This window comes from Diplotaxodon limnothrissa, linkage group LG18 (genome assembly GCF_057381915.1).
Source record: "Diplotaxodon limnothrissa isolate DT_005_m linkage group LG18, D_limnothrissa_male_GT1.1, whole genome shotgun sequence".
NCBI lineage: Eukaryota > Metazoa > Chordata > Actinopteri > Cichliformes > Cichlidae > Diplotaxodon > Diplotaxodon limnothrissa.
The window spans coordinates 27,419,538-27,435,404 of record NC_140613.1 but is presented as its reverse complement, the minus strand read 5'-3'; the positions used below and the strand labels follow the sequence as shown (position 1 = coordinate 27,435,404).

At 41.5% G+C, this 15,867-nt stretch overlaps 1 protein-coding gene across 1 annotated transcript; it reads right to left on the bottom strand.

The window, feature by feature from the left end:
- Nucleotides 1-6,482: 6,482 nt before the first annotated feature.
- LOC146613854 (kidney mitochondrial carrier protein 1) lies at nucleotides 6,483-12,090 on the bottom strand. The gene is made up of 9 exons (XM_085377580.1): nucleotides 11,878-12,090; nucleotides 11,634-11,781; nucleotides 11,249-11,343; nucleotides 10,878-10,963; nucleotides 10,010-10,105; nucleotides 9,796-9,920; nucleotides 9,139-9,262; nucleotides 8,159-8,239; nucleotides 6,483-7,684 (listed from the first exon to the last, which is right to left on the bottom strand). Exons 1-9 carry the CDS (start codon nucleotides 11,939-11,941, stop codon nucleotides 7,643-7,645), a joined length of 861 nt encoding a protein of 286 aa, XP_085233706.1. The 5' UTR covers nucleotides 11,942-12,090; the 3' UTR covers nucleotides 6,483-7,642.
- Between the last annotated feature and the right edge of the window lie 3,777 nt (nucleotides 12,091-15,867).

Genomic DNA, 15,867 nt, shown 5'->3' with positions numbered 1-15,867 from the left:
AAGTGATAAAAATGCTAAATAGAATTATGTTTCTCACTGCCATTGTTTGTACTGACAAGCTAGAGGCATATAGGGAATGATTTATGGGCGTTCCAAATAGCACGTTACTTTGGACTTCTGACCTCTTCCTTAAGGTCAAATAAGGTCAAACTTTCATGGATGTCATAAAATTCAAAAAATGTCTATTATCTTTAAATCTTTGCTTAAAATACTGCTGCCTTTGTTTGTACTGGCAACATTTAGGAAATGATCCTGTATATGGGGATTCTAAATATCACATTATAGTTTGCACCCAAATATCATGTCACATTTGACCTCTGACCTCACTTATACATTTAAAATCTTGCCTTTCTTTCAGCTTGACCCCAAATCATTACATCTATATAGAAAGTATCTTGTAAATGAGAAAAATAATGAGCTGCCTGGTTAGTTAGAAATATATTGTAGTATAAAATTGAAACATACGGTAAAGTTATTCATGCACAGTTGTTTACAATTCAAACTTCTTATCCATTATTTGCTGCACCTAAAAAAACAGTTGTTTTTACTGTACTATGAACTACAGTTACAAAGAACAAAGACAACTAAATGAATATGTACAAAGCACAATGAAATACATCCCAGAGAAAATACATATATGTTACCTATTGTCTGGGATTTTAGATGACTGACAAGCCGCTAACAAATATCAAATATAAGCAGTAAAACAGTTTGAGACACACACAGGAGGGACTAAAGATGTTAAAGAAGGTAATAATGAAACCAATAAACAAAATCCAACGTCGCAATAACTAAAAAACAAGAAATAAAAACTTGTTCATGAAAACTAAAGCAGTTTTAAAACAGATCCAGAGTCTGACAGGCAACGAGTGTCAGGACTTTAAAAAGGAGTTATATGTTCTCCTCTTTGTCAGCCCTCAGGCGTCGGAGGCTGAAATCAGTTGTAACTGATTTATGACTTCTTTGGGTCGACAAGATAGGAGAGCATTACAATAGTCTGGCCTGTTGGATATAAAAGCATGAATCTCTGTGAAGATCAAAATGTGACTCTGCTTTAACTACTTTTTTTTTTCTTCTAATGATTAAAAGCAGATTTGGGGAGATCCACAGACGTCACTGATTTCTACGTGCCTGCTGGCTCCGGGTAAGTTCCAGAGAATTAAAATGTGTGGCTCTCCAACCCTTTGAACATCTAAATTAGATTATAGTTTCATGCCGACTGAGCTATTCGAAGTTTGGAGAAAGAGCATCAATAAGACCTGTGTCATCAGTACAGGTGTGGAAAGTGGTGTAGAGTCTCCTGAAATCACCCACCCAGGGGAAACAAACACACTGATTGTGCGCTTCGTCTTACAATAAATTAACTCACCTTTCTGAGCAAAATTCAGTTGAATTTCCACCTCGTTTTCTCTAGATTTTCCAAAATAACACATAATTAGTTAATGAGTGATAAAATCTTTGGCTGTACTGTTTGGATCTACTTGTGATTCAGGTTCTCCTTTTAGTCTCCTCAATTTAACAAGCACCTTAATGATTGAAAATAAGGCATCCTTCTAAGGCAGTATTCTTCCTGTTGCTTACATTGATTTTCCTTCTTTTCACATTCAGATTGAGAGTAAATATTCCACCTGCTGATATTTGCAGGCATCAGGCACCACCAGAAAACCCCAATCTTTCCAGTTTTACCCATTTTCTCACACCACTCTCAAGTCAAATAATGTCAGGACCAATAAGCCTTCGTCTTGTGGCGCATTTGTGTCTCGAGTCCTCGGCACAGCGGCTTGACAAGCGGGCTTCATATAGATGCTAATTGGAGCGCAGCAGAGAATCAGGACATGTGTTGCATCCTCTCCTCTCTCCTACCGATCCCTTCTCCTCTTGTCATCTTCTATTCTCTTTCTACGCAGGCTCACCCCCGGCTTCCATGCCAGCTGAGTTCCAATAAAGTTCCCCCCTCCCATATCTCCCCCGTTGACTCCATCTAACATCTCATTCCATCAGTTCATTTTTATTCCCATTCCCCACCTAAGTCTTTCACCTGTCTTTCCCAACTCTTCTCACTTTACCCCCCATTGCCTCTGCCTCTTTAAAAAAAAATGCCAGAGATAAACAGAAGTGGAGAACAGCAGCTTCACACAGTATGTGGGAGGGCTCTGGTGTCAGCTAGCAATCCCACTAAGGCCACTGGGATACATCAGAGGCCCCTGTGTGTGTGTGTGTGTGTGTGTGTGTGTGTGTGTGTGTGTGTGTGTGTGTGTGTGTAGTGGGGGTTTTTTTGTATGGATTGTGTGTACTCTGTGGGCATGCTGTGCCTGTGCGCCTGAGGGCAGGGAATTTTAAATCAGGCGTCCAAGGAAACTGATACCGCTGCATATTTGAATATTTATTCCTTATCAGAAACTGGGATATTAATGAGGGAGCTGTGACTGAGCGGGTTACGGAGGGGGAGACAGAGTCTAGCTGTTGGGGACAGGCAGATGGTGTGTTTACACCTCAGCTCCTGTGTCTTAGTGGGAAGAAAGTGCATGAGCTCTGCCTAGTGTTTATGCTTGGGAATTACACAAAGCAGAACGAGTCTGACAAGAGCTCTGTGATGGCTCTGTTCAGTCCAGTCCGTCCATCCATTCTCCTCCATTTGTCCTTATCAGGGTCACGGGGGGGGGCGGAGCCACATCAATCCAGTCATATTTTGTAAACTGTCTAAATTTAGATAGCAGGAAAGCAATAAATTGCTTTATTTACGAGGAAAAATTGCAAAGCAGTGCTTCCGTAGTACACCACAGTAAAGTACATTGGGCTTACCACAACTCAGTCACAGAAAACCTCCATCATACACTGAACGCACTTGGCTTCCTTAAGAACCCGAGCCTGCTTGTGTCTTTTTTTTTTGGTCTTCTGGTTCAGCCTGTTGTGGACGTGGATGCCCAGGTACTTGGCATGCTGTTCCAGGATAGACACGTAGCAACACAGTTGTCATCCTCCTCCTGAAGACGATCACCATCTCTGCTCTTATTCACATTCAGCAGCAAAAGATTCCTCCCAGACCACCACAAAATCATCCACTAATGATCTGTATCCCGAATCTGATGCTGTATTTTTTGTTTCTTTTTGTTTGTTTTTAAAAAAAAGGAAAGATCATGTTTGATTTCAGTTCTGGCCTATAATCAATCATATAATGCTTTAAAAAACAGAAGGTGTAAATAATCGTTTAAAGCTTTTCAGCTCGATTCATCCCCATGACATCAATAGGCTTTGAACAGGCTATTTGCACATGGGCTCAGGTGTGATGAATTTTCTTGTCTAACTCTCTGCAAGAAAGGGAATTTGTATAGTCCCCAAAATGTCAAACTGTTCTTTTGAAAATAGCAGAACACACTAACAGGTCATTTAACTTTTATAAAGACGTCAAGAAGCTTCACAAGTGACATGACTTAACTTCCCCTGACTCTTGAAGCCTTAGAGTGAAAGAAGTCAGCATGCGGAACAAATCTCCCCACGCTTTATCTCCTTTAACATTCACTCTGTTGGCCCGTTCTCATCTTAATGGAACAATGGAGCAGCATTACCAGCGGCTCATCCTTGTGATCCTGTCTCCCTGGGGTTCCAGTCCCCTTCCAGTGGTGTGTGAATGTAGGTCGACCGCGCTGTGATCTAGCGAGCCTGTTGTTTGTTTGGAAAAGGAGTTTCAGTCAATATGGACGGTTGAGTCAGGCACTTGAAGATTTTTATAAAAGTAACAGAAAAAGGAGGCGCCGTTCTCGAATTGTCCTTTTGATGATCAAGTCAAAGAAGGAAAGAATCTGTATTTAAAAGGATGACAACACTGGCGAGTAGGTAGTGAACGGCTGCCCCTTACAAAGTTTCTTTCAGTACAACCAAAGTTTAAACTAGACAAAACAACATCCATGTTTCATTCATACTTAATGATTATAGGTATTCTTCAGGAATACTTCTCCAGGCTTCTTGAAGGACATTCAAAGCTCTTCTTTGGCTGTTGGCTGCCTTTAGATGATCCCACGCTGCTTCAGCAATGTTGATATCCGGGCTCTGGGGAGGCCGATCCATGACTGATAGTGTTTTAATGTATGTTCTTCTATCTAGATGTACTTTTACTGCATTGGCAGTGTTTATAATTCTATTAGTCTTGACCTCTCTCCCGACCAAATTCTGATTCGTCACTCCATAAGACCTATTGCCACTGGCTTTCAGTCCAGTTCAGCCTTTTCTCCCTGTTTTCCTTTCTAAAGAAAGCAGCTCTCAGATCCTGGTCTCAGGTCTTTGCTGGATTTTTCTTCCTTTTTGACATTCAGATACTTTCAGTTCATCTGTTGTAGTTCTTTTTCAGAGACTGCTAAATACCATTTCATGCCTGTCACGGTGTGTTATCTTTGAGATTTTTTCCATAGATGCAAACAAAGAAATGGGAACAAATTGTGTGTTTTTGTGAGAAGTGCTTAAAGATACAATTTAAAATAAATTCTTTGCTAAGCTTTCTGCTATGTGTACACAGTAGACTGGTTCATCACTTGTTATTGCCTTTTCCTTGCTTGAATGATTCATAAGGTCAGTTAAGTGGCTCACATTAACATTCCTCTGTAAATGGTCAGGTACAGTAAATGGACTGAAAATGAGTGAAAAAGCAGCCAAGGTCCAAAGAAAACTTTCAACAACGTTTTGCTAAAGACCACAAGTCCATCTCCTTGGAAGCAAAATCTAAAGCAATCAGGGGTAACTCAAGACTTTTGTGCAATACTATGCACAAATACTTTGAAAGCTTTGTACTGAGCTAACCAAATGCTGGCTTCAGCCCCATATTTACAGACAGAGTGATATTTGTCATCTAATTTCCAGCAAGAAAGCAAATAAGTGTATTTCCCAAAATGTCAGTTTTTGTTTTCTTTTTTATTCTCTTATCCTGCAGCGGTTTGCTGTAATTTTTCTTTTCTGAAATGTACTCCGAAATTATCTTTGTGGTTTTGCAGGGAAGAATTCCTGAAGAATAAGCTGACATCTTTGCACGATCTATTGTGTTCCTCACTTCCAAAGCCTCACTTTGTCAGCTTGTTCTTCGCGGGCAGTGTATGGCTGTGCAATTTATCAAAATATTTACCACAGCCACGATTTCAAATTACAGAAGGCTGCACTTTTTCCCCCCCTTCAGGGGGGAGATGTTTCAGACGTCTCTCTAAGCACAGTATTTTGATGTTATGCCAAATCCGTGACCTGCAAACAATGTGCTTTCAGGATGGAAGTCATTCATTTTTTTTCCCTCAAATATAAGCATCAAGACAATACAAGGGAAAAAAAAAAGAGATTTGTCCCATATCTGAAAATAAGTGTGAGTAAAAAAGAAATGGCAATAGGCCTGTGATTTCTGTCTTTGTCAGCACAGTGGGGCTTATGAGCGCCAGAGTTCTTGCTCTGAATGGATCCTCAGACTACGATAGATTTGTCTCCTTGTCTGCATTTCCATCCACTCGTCCATCTGTGGGTTGCAGCATTTTCATTAGAGAAACGGCTGAAAGAACAAAAAAAATAGGCAGAGAAAAAAATAAATGAAAAAAAAGGGCAGGGTGTTTTGGAGCAGCATAGAGCCTTATCCCTTAGATACAAAAGCTCACTCTGATCCCTGGAACACAATAGAGCCGGTACCCCCCCCCGCACATTTGGGCCAGGCATCAAATAATACCCATAATGTAGCATGTCTGTGACTGCTGGAATCCCCCGTGGTCATACTTGTCCAGGACTGTGCCAGAGATGGCTAAATTGCCAACTTACAGATGCCGAATCCTGGCATCAAGCCACACGTTATTCTCATTTCTGTTTTACACCTCGCCTCATGGATTCTTGTTCTACCTCAATTTGACACGGATTCGAGCCCTAGAGGTCTAATTGTGCTGTGGGTGGATCGTACCCAAGTGTTAAAACCTGTCCTCCTGCCACACTCTGCTGCACTGTTTTTGAATCGAGCTATTCCACCCAGCCACGCTCAGGACGCCAACAGCAAACGCTGCGCTGAGACTCAGTGGCTGAGATGAAGCAGACCCAACAGTATCAGTTCTCACACAAGTAATAAGTCCCGCGGTGGCGCTCCCTAAATAACACAGCGAGGCACAGATCCACGCAGAGACCTGCGCGTTCACTGCGGCGCCTTCCACTCCCCTGAGCTCCTCAAACAGCTCTGATGAGGGAAAACTGGGGAATTTACCCACAGAAATAAAACAATTACATCTTATATTCCCCCTGAAAAATTCATAACGTTCGTGGGATGCCGCTTGAACACGTTTGAAAGGAACCAGGCGATCCCCGAGAAACACGACTGTGCTAGATTTGTGGCCTCAAAGCTGAGGTTTGGGAATTAAAACAAAAACTCATAATAAACAGATACTGGTGTATTCAGTTATGCTGAGGTGAGTGTGTAGCTCCACAGTGCCACACTGTGGTACCAGGAAAGGACAATACTGTGAAAAATCCATGTCCTTTATTTTTAATCATTTCAAATATACATGGGGCATTTACATCAACAAGGTATAACAAAAGTTACACTGGCTTATACTTTGGCAGCAGCAATAGCTCACACACACGCATACACACATAACAGCCAGCGGCATATTCATTCCTCACAATAAAAGCTCACATTTACAGCAAATGCAGTATATAGAAATACATTTGGCGTTAATTGCGGCTCGCGTGCAGCAGTTTGGGCGCCTTAAAGCATAAACAACGCCACGGCAGCCGGCTCAGCGGGCTGAACCTGGAGCTGATATAATACGTAGGTTTATGTAACTTTTTTTTTCCTCCAGCAGACCAAATGATAACATAACGGGGAGCACAGTCAACCCTCAGCTGCCTGAGGTCACACTCACCGTCTCCACTTGCTGGCATGAGAGACCACTAATCACCACATATGGACAAGGAGCTGTTTATGAAACTCATTTATTACAGCACGCCAGGATTATTCCCAGCTCTTTGCTAAACACCTCAGGGAAAACTCTTTGAAATAATTTTACCTTTTCACACACCCGTCTCTTTAAATTTAGAAACACATAAATTAATAAAAAAAAACTAAACAAAAAAACCCAAATACAATATTCACATTTAAGTTTGTCACCTCGTGCACACTAAACATCTTTTCAATCTATTCATAAAGGGAGTGATTATGGCGATTGTCAGCTGCTGTCCTTATGCAGCGTAGAGCTCAGACAGCCCCGCATCTCAAACTAAGGCACTCGGTTATAGAGCACTTAAAAAGTGTAGAAGCCTCGTGTTTTCCCTGTGACTTTAGAGCCACCTTTAAGCAAGGTTCCTGGGACTGTTGGTTCCCAGTCAGTAAATCAGGCCACGTGAATCTGAGGGAATTGTATAGCAAATGTAAAGTTGCTTAGCCTGACGTAGCATTTAGATGAGAAAAAGTATGAAATACATGGATCTGTGTGTGTGCTGTGTCCACATTCACCATAGGCTTCAGGAGACACTCCAGACACGAATCTGGCAAATTCACATTCTGACCCTTCAAGCAGGTCTACATGTGCGTTCCCCTTTCCCCTTGCTGGTTCCATCAAGCTCGCTTTCCCAATCTTGGTCCTCTCAGCTCCTCTTGGAGCGTGCGCTCACACTCATCTCCGCCATGTTGTTCTGCTGATCACACGCTGATCTGCTTCAGCTGTTCATAGGTGAGGAAGAACTGAAAATTGGAGTAAAGGAACTTAAGAAAAAAGAGGAGTGGACTTTGTTTTTTTTGGTCAGAATGAGTGGCACCACCGAGTCTCTCTTGTTACTTTAATTTCTGCTCCAAAAAGAACTAATCTCATTAGATCTTTCAGGCCTGGTTGGAGCACAGTGAGTATCTGCCAGCCTTTATTTCCCTGTTCAATCACCTTTAATCCAGTCTTAGCCTTTGATAATGTTCACTCTCCACACCTTTCCCTATTTCCATCACATGCAGCTATTTGCCTCTAATCAGTACCAGTCGGGCAGTGAGGCAGTAGTTTCACAGAGTTAATAAAAGAGTTAGCGAGCGTTTAACAAAGCCTTCCTCAGTGAAACAAAGGCAGCAAATACATAAGAGAATTTCCTACAGTTTAGAAGGTGTCGCACCACAGAGGATATCTATCTATATATACAGATCACAACATCTGTGTGGAGTTGGAAAGGATACAATGATGTTCCATGGTCCTAGGCGCAGCCAGTTGGGGAAGAAACCCTTGTAGAGGGCCATGAAGCCTTCAGAGCGCCACGTCTGAAAGAAGAAAACAAACAGTCTTTACTCTCTGATGATCACCCACTCTGCGCATCTATTTACAGGAACTGAAGAACGAGTGAAATTAAGGTCTGATCTGGATATTCAACTTTGCTATGACAGTAATTATGTACCATCAAGGAAAAAAAAAAAAAAAAAAATCATACATGACCAACTAATGGAAATGTCTAAACTTCACAGCTGCTGAAAGTCATGAAGATGTCTGCATTTTAAAAAGTATTCCACAGCTCAATAAAGATGGGCTTTTGCATGAAAAACCAAACCACTAGATCCTGTACTTCCCAGAATGCTCCTCTCTTTTTGCTTAACTGTCTCCCCTGCACTAATTTTCATCAGGGATCATTTTCTCACATTTTACATGTGATACAAATAGAGCACAAAATTAGTTCAGGCCAGTCACAAAGTGACATTCAGCCTAATTCTCGATCCACTCCAGCTGACAGCCCTGTCGATGCTCTCCTACACATTCTAATGACAAATCAAATATAAAGTACAGCATTTAAGCTGCTTCACCTTATCCGCAGTTGCTGCACACCTGCAAGCCACTTTGTACCCTACTCCAAATTAGCCTTCATGCTGATTCTGAATTTCCATATATGTGCATGAATGAAAGGGCGAGAAGGTCAGCACCGTATTATTACTGCAGACGGAAATATCAATCTTCCTTTGAAACATCGATTACATTTGTTTTTAGGGCTGAAGAAGCATCTTGGATGAGAGCTGAAATATCTTCACAAGCTTAAAGCAGTCCAAGTGCCTTCTTTTTCAAGACTGTGTCTGTGTTTACATGATGAGAAGACTTGATTCAAAAATCGATGGAGTAACTCTTTACCTAGAGGGCAACAGAATCTAAGCACGTTTCAGGGGTTCTGACTGACCTGCAGCAGACAGTCTAATGTTCCCTGGTACAGCGCTCCTCCTCTCTGGTTCATCATGCGTGTCCGGACCACGTCCACTGGATTTGATGCCAGAGCCCCCGCCAAGCCGCACACAAAGCTGGACCTGTTGACCATAAGGGTAAATGCATTATGTCCCTTAGCTATGTTGCTGGTACTAAAAACAGTCTTTATGGTAGTGTGTACACCACCAGTACAAACAGAAAATATTCTCAGCCTCGTCCAAGTACCCACATGGCATTTGCTGCTATAAATACAATCACTGAAGTCTCTGGCAGGTACAAACTTGGCATCACTGCAGCTCTGAGCAGACATCCTGAAATAACTAAGAGGAATACTGTGAAATGGTTTCCGCTGGGAGTGCTGAGTAATCTCTACAATACAGCACAATACCTGTCTGTATAACAGATATTCTCAGGAAGACCTTTTTATTTTAAGGATTTTTATGAAAAAACAAAACAAAAAAACAACAACAAAAAAACCCTTCCTTTCAAACAATGAGCCAAAATCTGTATTTGATCTGTTTTTCTGGCTCGAGTCCACCTGAATGTATTAGAATACACCCCACTTGCAAGCAATTTCCTGAATGTTATTGCACCACATGACACGATAGCCAAAGAGGAGCCAGTTCAAACTCACAAGAAGTGTGTGTACACGGTGTCCCCCATGTAACCTGACAGGATGAGATGCTTCTTGGTGAGGTCGTAGACTGGAAGCTCCACCCCGACCACGATAGCTGCCCTCTGAGCTGTTAGAGAGACACCCTGATGCGGAGAGAGAAAAGGTCAAAGTTGGGTGCCTGTACTATCTCAATGCTGTATATACTGCTGTCATTTTTGAAGCTTCTCTGCACCTTCCACAGTCCTCTGGTCCCCTCCTCCTGGTAGATATTAATGAAATTGCCCATCATACTGCCCTGGATCACATTTCCCTGAGCTTGCATGCGGATCTGGGAGGACAGAAAGAGGTGAATGTTACGAAGTTGAACTTGAAAAGGGCAAGAGTGCACAAACGATGTGTAACGCTGCAAAGCCAACTTAGGGGAGTGTGTATTTCTTGGGCTTCTATTGGAATTTAAAAGTTTGCTGGAATTGTTTTTGGCAAGCTCAGTACTCAAAAGTATTTTCCCAATCCCCACTTCCAAGAACCCTCCAGCTCATCCTTGACTTGTTAGCAAATCAGGCCTGGTTTATTTCTTGGCTCAGTGAAAGGCTTGGCATGCGCAGCTAGTACACAATGTGATCAAAACATAATGTTCCCCAACAGCAGGCCCGTGTATTACCCTGTTAACCCTTAATAGACTGCAGACAGAAGGTCATGTGGCTTACAAGGAGTTTTAAAAAAAGCCACGCCTAGCCAGGACACAGTCTGAGCACAGACAAGCACTGGCAGTCCTGCACGCATATCATTTACAGAACACTATGCTAAAACTGTGAGGTTTCACTCTATAAATAACACATAATTGAGGTCACAGGGACACCTCGGTGCCCTTCATTCCACTTAACAAAAGTTAAGACTTGGGGAAAAAAAGAAGACATTGCTTCCTCAAGACTACAACTCCTTATACAACAGAACAAAAGTGAAAAAGCTGCAGTCTGTATCTGCAAAAAAAATGGCTCCAGGCCTCACCACAGTTCCAAAAACCTGTCAGACGTGTCCTACTGCCATCTGATAAAGAGAACACAAGATCCGAAACGACCCTCATGTGTGTAAATAGTTACCTTAAGCACATCAGTAGGGTTGGCGATGGAGGAGGAGATGACACCGGAGAGAATGCCACACAACACATTAGTCAACAGCGTCTCGTCTGAAAGAGAAGAGCGAGTGGGAGGCAGGCTGTAACTGTGAACAAGCTGCGTTTGATATTGGGCAGCAGTCAGTTTTCAGTGTTTCACTGCAGGCGCTGACTGTTACAAAGAGCTCTCAGATGAGGAAAAGTGAGGATACATGTTTAAGTAGGTCACACACGTGCACATCTGTGCCTCATCTGTGACCTTCAAGAGGAATGTGCACATGTTGCCATAAACAGCAGGCTGAGTGTGTGGTTGTGTGTGTGTTTGTTTCAGACAGAGAAAGAGAAACTGAGACTCACCCTCTGGCCTTTCAACCAGTAGCCTCTTAAAGCTCTGGTATGTGCCAATTTTTATGGTCCCGTAGGAGGCCTGCCGTAGCATGGCAGGAGCAATCCTGCAACAAAGGAAGTTTACTTTCATTACCCAGTTCAGCAGTATCTCTGAAGGTTTTTGGCTAATCTAAAACAGAGCTTCTCTTTCGAGAGTCGAGGAAGAGGTTTTGATGTGGCTGTCAGCAAAAAAGGAAGTGTACCGAAAGAGAGGAAGTGTAAAAATTTCTGAACATACAGAAACACACAAGGAATTTGTTGAAAAGCTTTGTCAGATCTTAATGCAGTTACGTTTGGGAGCCGAGGCTATGGAGACCCCACGTACAACACTAGCATGCGAGTCCGTCCTACTGACCCTGAATACAGAGCTCGGAGCCCCTCCTCTCTTCCGATTCTCATTATAGCGTGCAGCATGCCTCGGTAGCGGATCTCTCGGTACTTGCTATCGCCCACCTGACCTTGTACCTGAAGGCGCGTCTTGGCTAGGTCGATTGGAAATGTTCCTGCAACACAGAGCATTGTATTAACACTCACGCGACACTGTAAATAATTAATAATCAACAGGAAGTCACGCTGCTCGGCCTAGCTGCATCACTCACCACATTCCGCCGTCACTGAAGCCAACCCGCCGAAAACAAAGGGCTTCCAGTTGACGTTAGACATCTTCCCACGCTAGTACCGAGTGCACTGTTAAAAACCACCGACTAGCCGCTGATTAGAGAGGAAGGTAGATGGGTTGGAAGGGGCAGCAATGCTAACAGTGGGGTTACTACCACCAACTTGAAAGCCGCGTTTCAGTCTGGGGAGCCCAGCCCAACAGCCCTCCTCCCCTGCTGAGTTGGAAAGGAGCCCCGCCCCCTCTTTCCTACTCTGCTCACTGCCTCCACTGTCCCCGCCTAAATGCTTGCTGCTAGGCAACCGTGTCCAATTGCAGAAAGATGCCCAGAGGCTTTAAAGTAGCCGACACTGTTGCTTCTTTTGCAGTCACTCACACTCTAAAACAATTTAATTTGACTGGATAAAGATAATTTTCAAATATAATAAAACTGGTCTCTAATTTCTCACACTGTAATTAAATTATATTTAGTTTCTGTGTACAAGGAGATTTATTTAATATTATTATTTGTATTTTTATTTTAATGAAACCCATAGTTAAAAATTGAAGACTGTACTGTACTGGGGTTTTTTTTGGTTGGTTTTACAGCAATGGCAGAACATGGAACCTGGCAAGAGTTCCTGCAAGTTAGGAACATATGCTAGCCATACCAGAGAGATATAACAGCACAGAGGGTTTAAGATGCACTTTTAAAAGGAGTCAGATACAAGTTGATGAGTCAGAAGTTCACTTCTGTTTGATGCATCTATACTTAGCTAAGTTGTTGAGAATATCCTGAAGTTTTCTGTTGTTTTTGCTGCTGTTTGCTGTTGTCATTGTTTAGCCAGCTAATTGTCATCTGTCTGAAACATAAACATGAAGCAGGATTTCTTTTCTACCTTACCTTTGGCTTAGTAATTATGTGGTTGGTTTCTTGCCACATACATAAAATGCAATTAGTGATGTCCATCTGGGCCACTGTAGAGATGATTGGACTTTATGTAAGGATAACACACAAAAACTGACATACAATTCTTTTTTTCTTTTTTCTTTTAGAGATTTGCACAAAGAATTTAGTACTTGGTAAAAGTAAATGGTTGTTTGTTGTTGTTGTTGTTATGGTTGTTTGCAGTTGGTTGTGTGTAGTGTGTATGTATTGGTGCCAGTGTTAATGTCCATCATGTCCCGCATGTATTCATCATGGGTACAGAGGGCAGAAGGAAACTCATGTTTATAGTAAACACCGAAACACAGGACAGACAAAATCAGCAGTGAGAAAACCCTGGAAAGCACCACAGGGCTTTCATCTACTGTAAACATCTGAGTTTTTATCTGAAACATGGACCTGTCCAACACAGTGTGAAAACCCAGTGTGTATAGCAGCACACAGGTAAGGTCTTTTGTACAGTTGGTACAAAAAATGAATTGGTGGGAAAATAACCATAGAAACCAACACAATTGTTTTTTGTTTTTACCAGGCATGAAACATGTTAATTTCATATCTGAAGTTCGTTATATTAACATGTGACTCTACAGGAACTGATTCACTTTTGGCAAAAGCTTCAAGTGGCTGTTATATACGCTGCTATACACACCACATATCAACAAATGTTCACTGTCAAACTCAAAGTTCACTAAATTTGTGTTGTTCTTTATCTGCAACACTTAATTTTTAGTATCAATGCAGAAACAAAGACTACTTCCTGACATATTGCGTGAGCTTAAGATGACTAAACGCTTTGACATATTCTTGATGAAAGGACAAACATATTCATACTCAAACATATGTGTCTACAGGTGAACTAACTAACTCTTCCATGCACTCTGTGCTGCTACAGGTTAATGTGACATCTGATCTCACTGAGAGAATATTACATTTATTTTACCCATTCAGAACATCTGGAGCTAATGTTTTATTCTGTGTCTAAAGGCAAAAATAAGTTAAAATTATTAGTTGTTACAGAAGATATTGGATTAAACAAAGAGGATGGAATAAAAAAATAAATACATTTAAAAGATATTAATGGTCATAAACCCAAATTAAGCTGAATTACAGAAATTACTGACATTGTTCTGAAGTCAGTTCCTTGATCAAACTGTCATGACCATCGATCAACAACCACTGATCAAAGACCACCACCACCCCGCTCAAACCAGTGTTTGGTACATCTTTCACTATCTTACAACGCAGTGATTGCAGAAAATGTTTCTCCCACTGAAAACGTTACATCCAAATGAACAAAATCAATCTTTTGGTTGATGATTAAGCATGCATCAAGACATTTTTTCTTGATGCTTCAGAAATAAGAATAATATTATTTTTCAAATGTTCAAAAACATCTTCAACACTCCCCTCATAGTGTCACAGTATACACAAAAATATTCCAGATTTTCATTCATTTATTAATTCATCCAAAACCTCAGTGAAGACAGTGAGAATGCTTTTTTCTTCAGTTACCAATCTAAGCAGCTTGGAAAGAAAAGCATCAGGACTCTGTTATGTTTCTTGAAGACGTTTCACCTCTAATCCAATAGGCTTCTTCAGTTCTAAGAGAAAATGGTGGAGAGTCACAGATTTTTAAGGCCTTTTGGGAGTGTCCCCAAGAGGGTCACGGACCCCCTATTGATCCTCTGCCTATTCACACAAGCCAAGGTGTGAAAACAGGTGTTGGTCACTATCAGCCAAGGTTTCGGGTGAACCCATTGTGAAACATAGCCCCACCCTATCATGTGACTTACTGAGGTCAGAAGGCCCAAGATATGAGTGGGTGTTAACGTGTCTCAAAACTGGATCATAGCCACCCGCTCTGTTCAAGGATGGTCATTCACAGTGGGCGTAGATGACTTCTTTCACTCCTCTTTCAAACCATCCTGTCCCATTCTGTCCAAAATGTGAACATTGGCATCCTCGATAGAGTGATCTTTCCACAACCATGTTTTGTCTGTAGAAACCCTCGTTGTATTTAAAATATGTGGTGGTAAGTAGAGCTGGGCCATATCATACCGTTCACAGTAATACCGGTATAATGTTGGGCAACGATAAGAAAATGAAATATCGCAATAGAATATGGGTAAAACACGCATGCGCAGTGCTTTTGTTTTCATACACACATGGCGGAAAAAGCATGGCGGCGACGGAGAATGAGAAGGGCGAAAGCAGATCGTTGAATGAAACGGATGAACCAGAATTGGTTTGTAAAAATGCTGCAACTTCAGTGGTGTGGAACTGGTTTGGCTTTTACTCAACAAAGCACTATTTTTGGTAGAGCATGCTAGCGGGCCGTTGTTATTACTGTGTTTTTTGGATGGATTGTCGGAGCATTACGGCTATCGTAGGCAGGCGCCTCACGGAGTGATACGTACTGTGCTTCAACACAGTATTACGGTATTGTGTGTGTATAACCTCTTTTTAAGTTTTGTGGATATTATACATGGTTATGCTGAGGATATGTCGGCCACTTTCCCCTGGAAATGTTATAAACAAACACTGCTCACGCCTCACAGATGACAGCTTACGGTCCTGCGTAAAGATAAAAGTAGTGCTGTCAAGAGATTAAAAAAAAATAGAGATTAATTAATTATGATTTTTAATTAATTGATCTAATTAATCTCTTTTTTAATCTCACCTAAAAATAGCTGAGGAAAGCCCTCAACTTATTGTGGCAGACCAAAAGACTGATATAACAAAGAAAGTGACTTTATAAAGTCATTTATTGTTTAACAAACGTTAAACAGATGCAACCATTTACATACTGTTGTATTCTTTTGTAAAATAAGTGGAAAAATAAATACAAATAAAATCAAATAAATTAAGTGCTGCAAGTTAGCACATCAGAGTTGCTCTTTTCTGAGCAATACAGCACTGAAATTCCTCTGCTTCAGATAATGAAAAATAAAACTGACATTGCAGTGCTGCAAGTTAGCACATCAAAGTATTCTTCCATCACAAAAAAAAGTGCTGAACATCAAGCAATCTATTCTAGTAGGCTACAAA

Excerpts from the sequence above, each read along its gene's own strand:
- LOC146613854 (XM_085377580.1), bottom strand. The coding sequence starts at position 11,941 with ATGTCTAACGTCAACTGGAAGCCCTTTGTTTTCGGCGGGTTGGCTTCA. Across the intron at positions 10,106-10,877 it reads ACCCTACTGATGTGCTTAAG|ATCCGCATGCAAGCTCAGGG; the intron begins GTAACTATTTAC and ends CTGTCCTCCCAG. Across the intron at positions 8,240-9,138 it reads CATTAGACTGTCTGCTGCAG|ACGTGGCGCTCTGAAGGCTT; the intron begins GTCAGTCAGAAC and ends TTCTTCTTTCAG.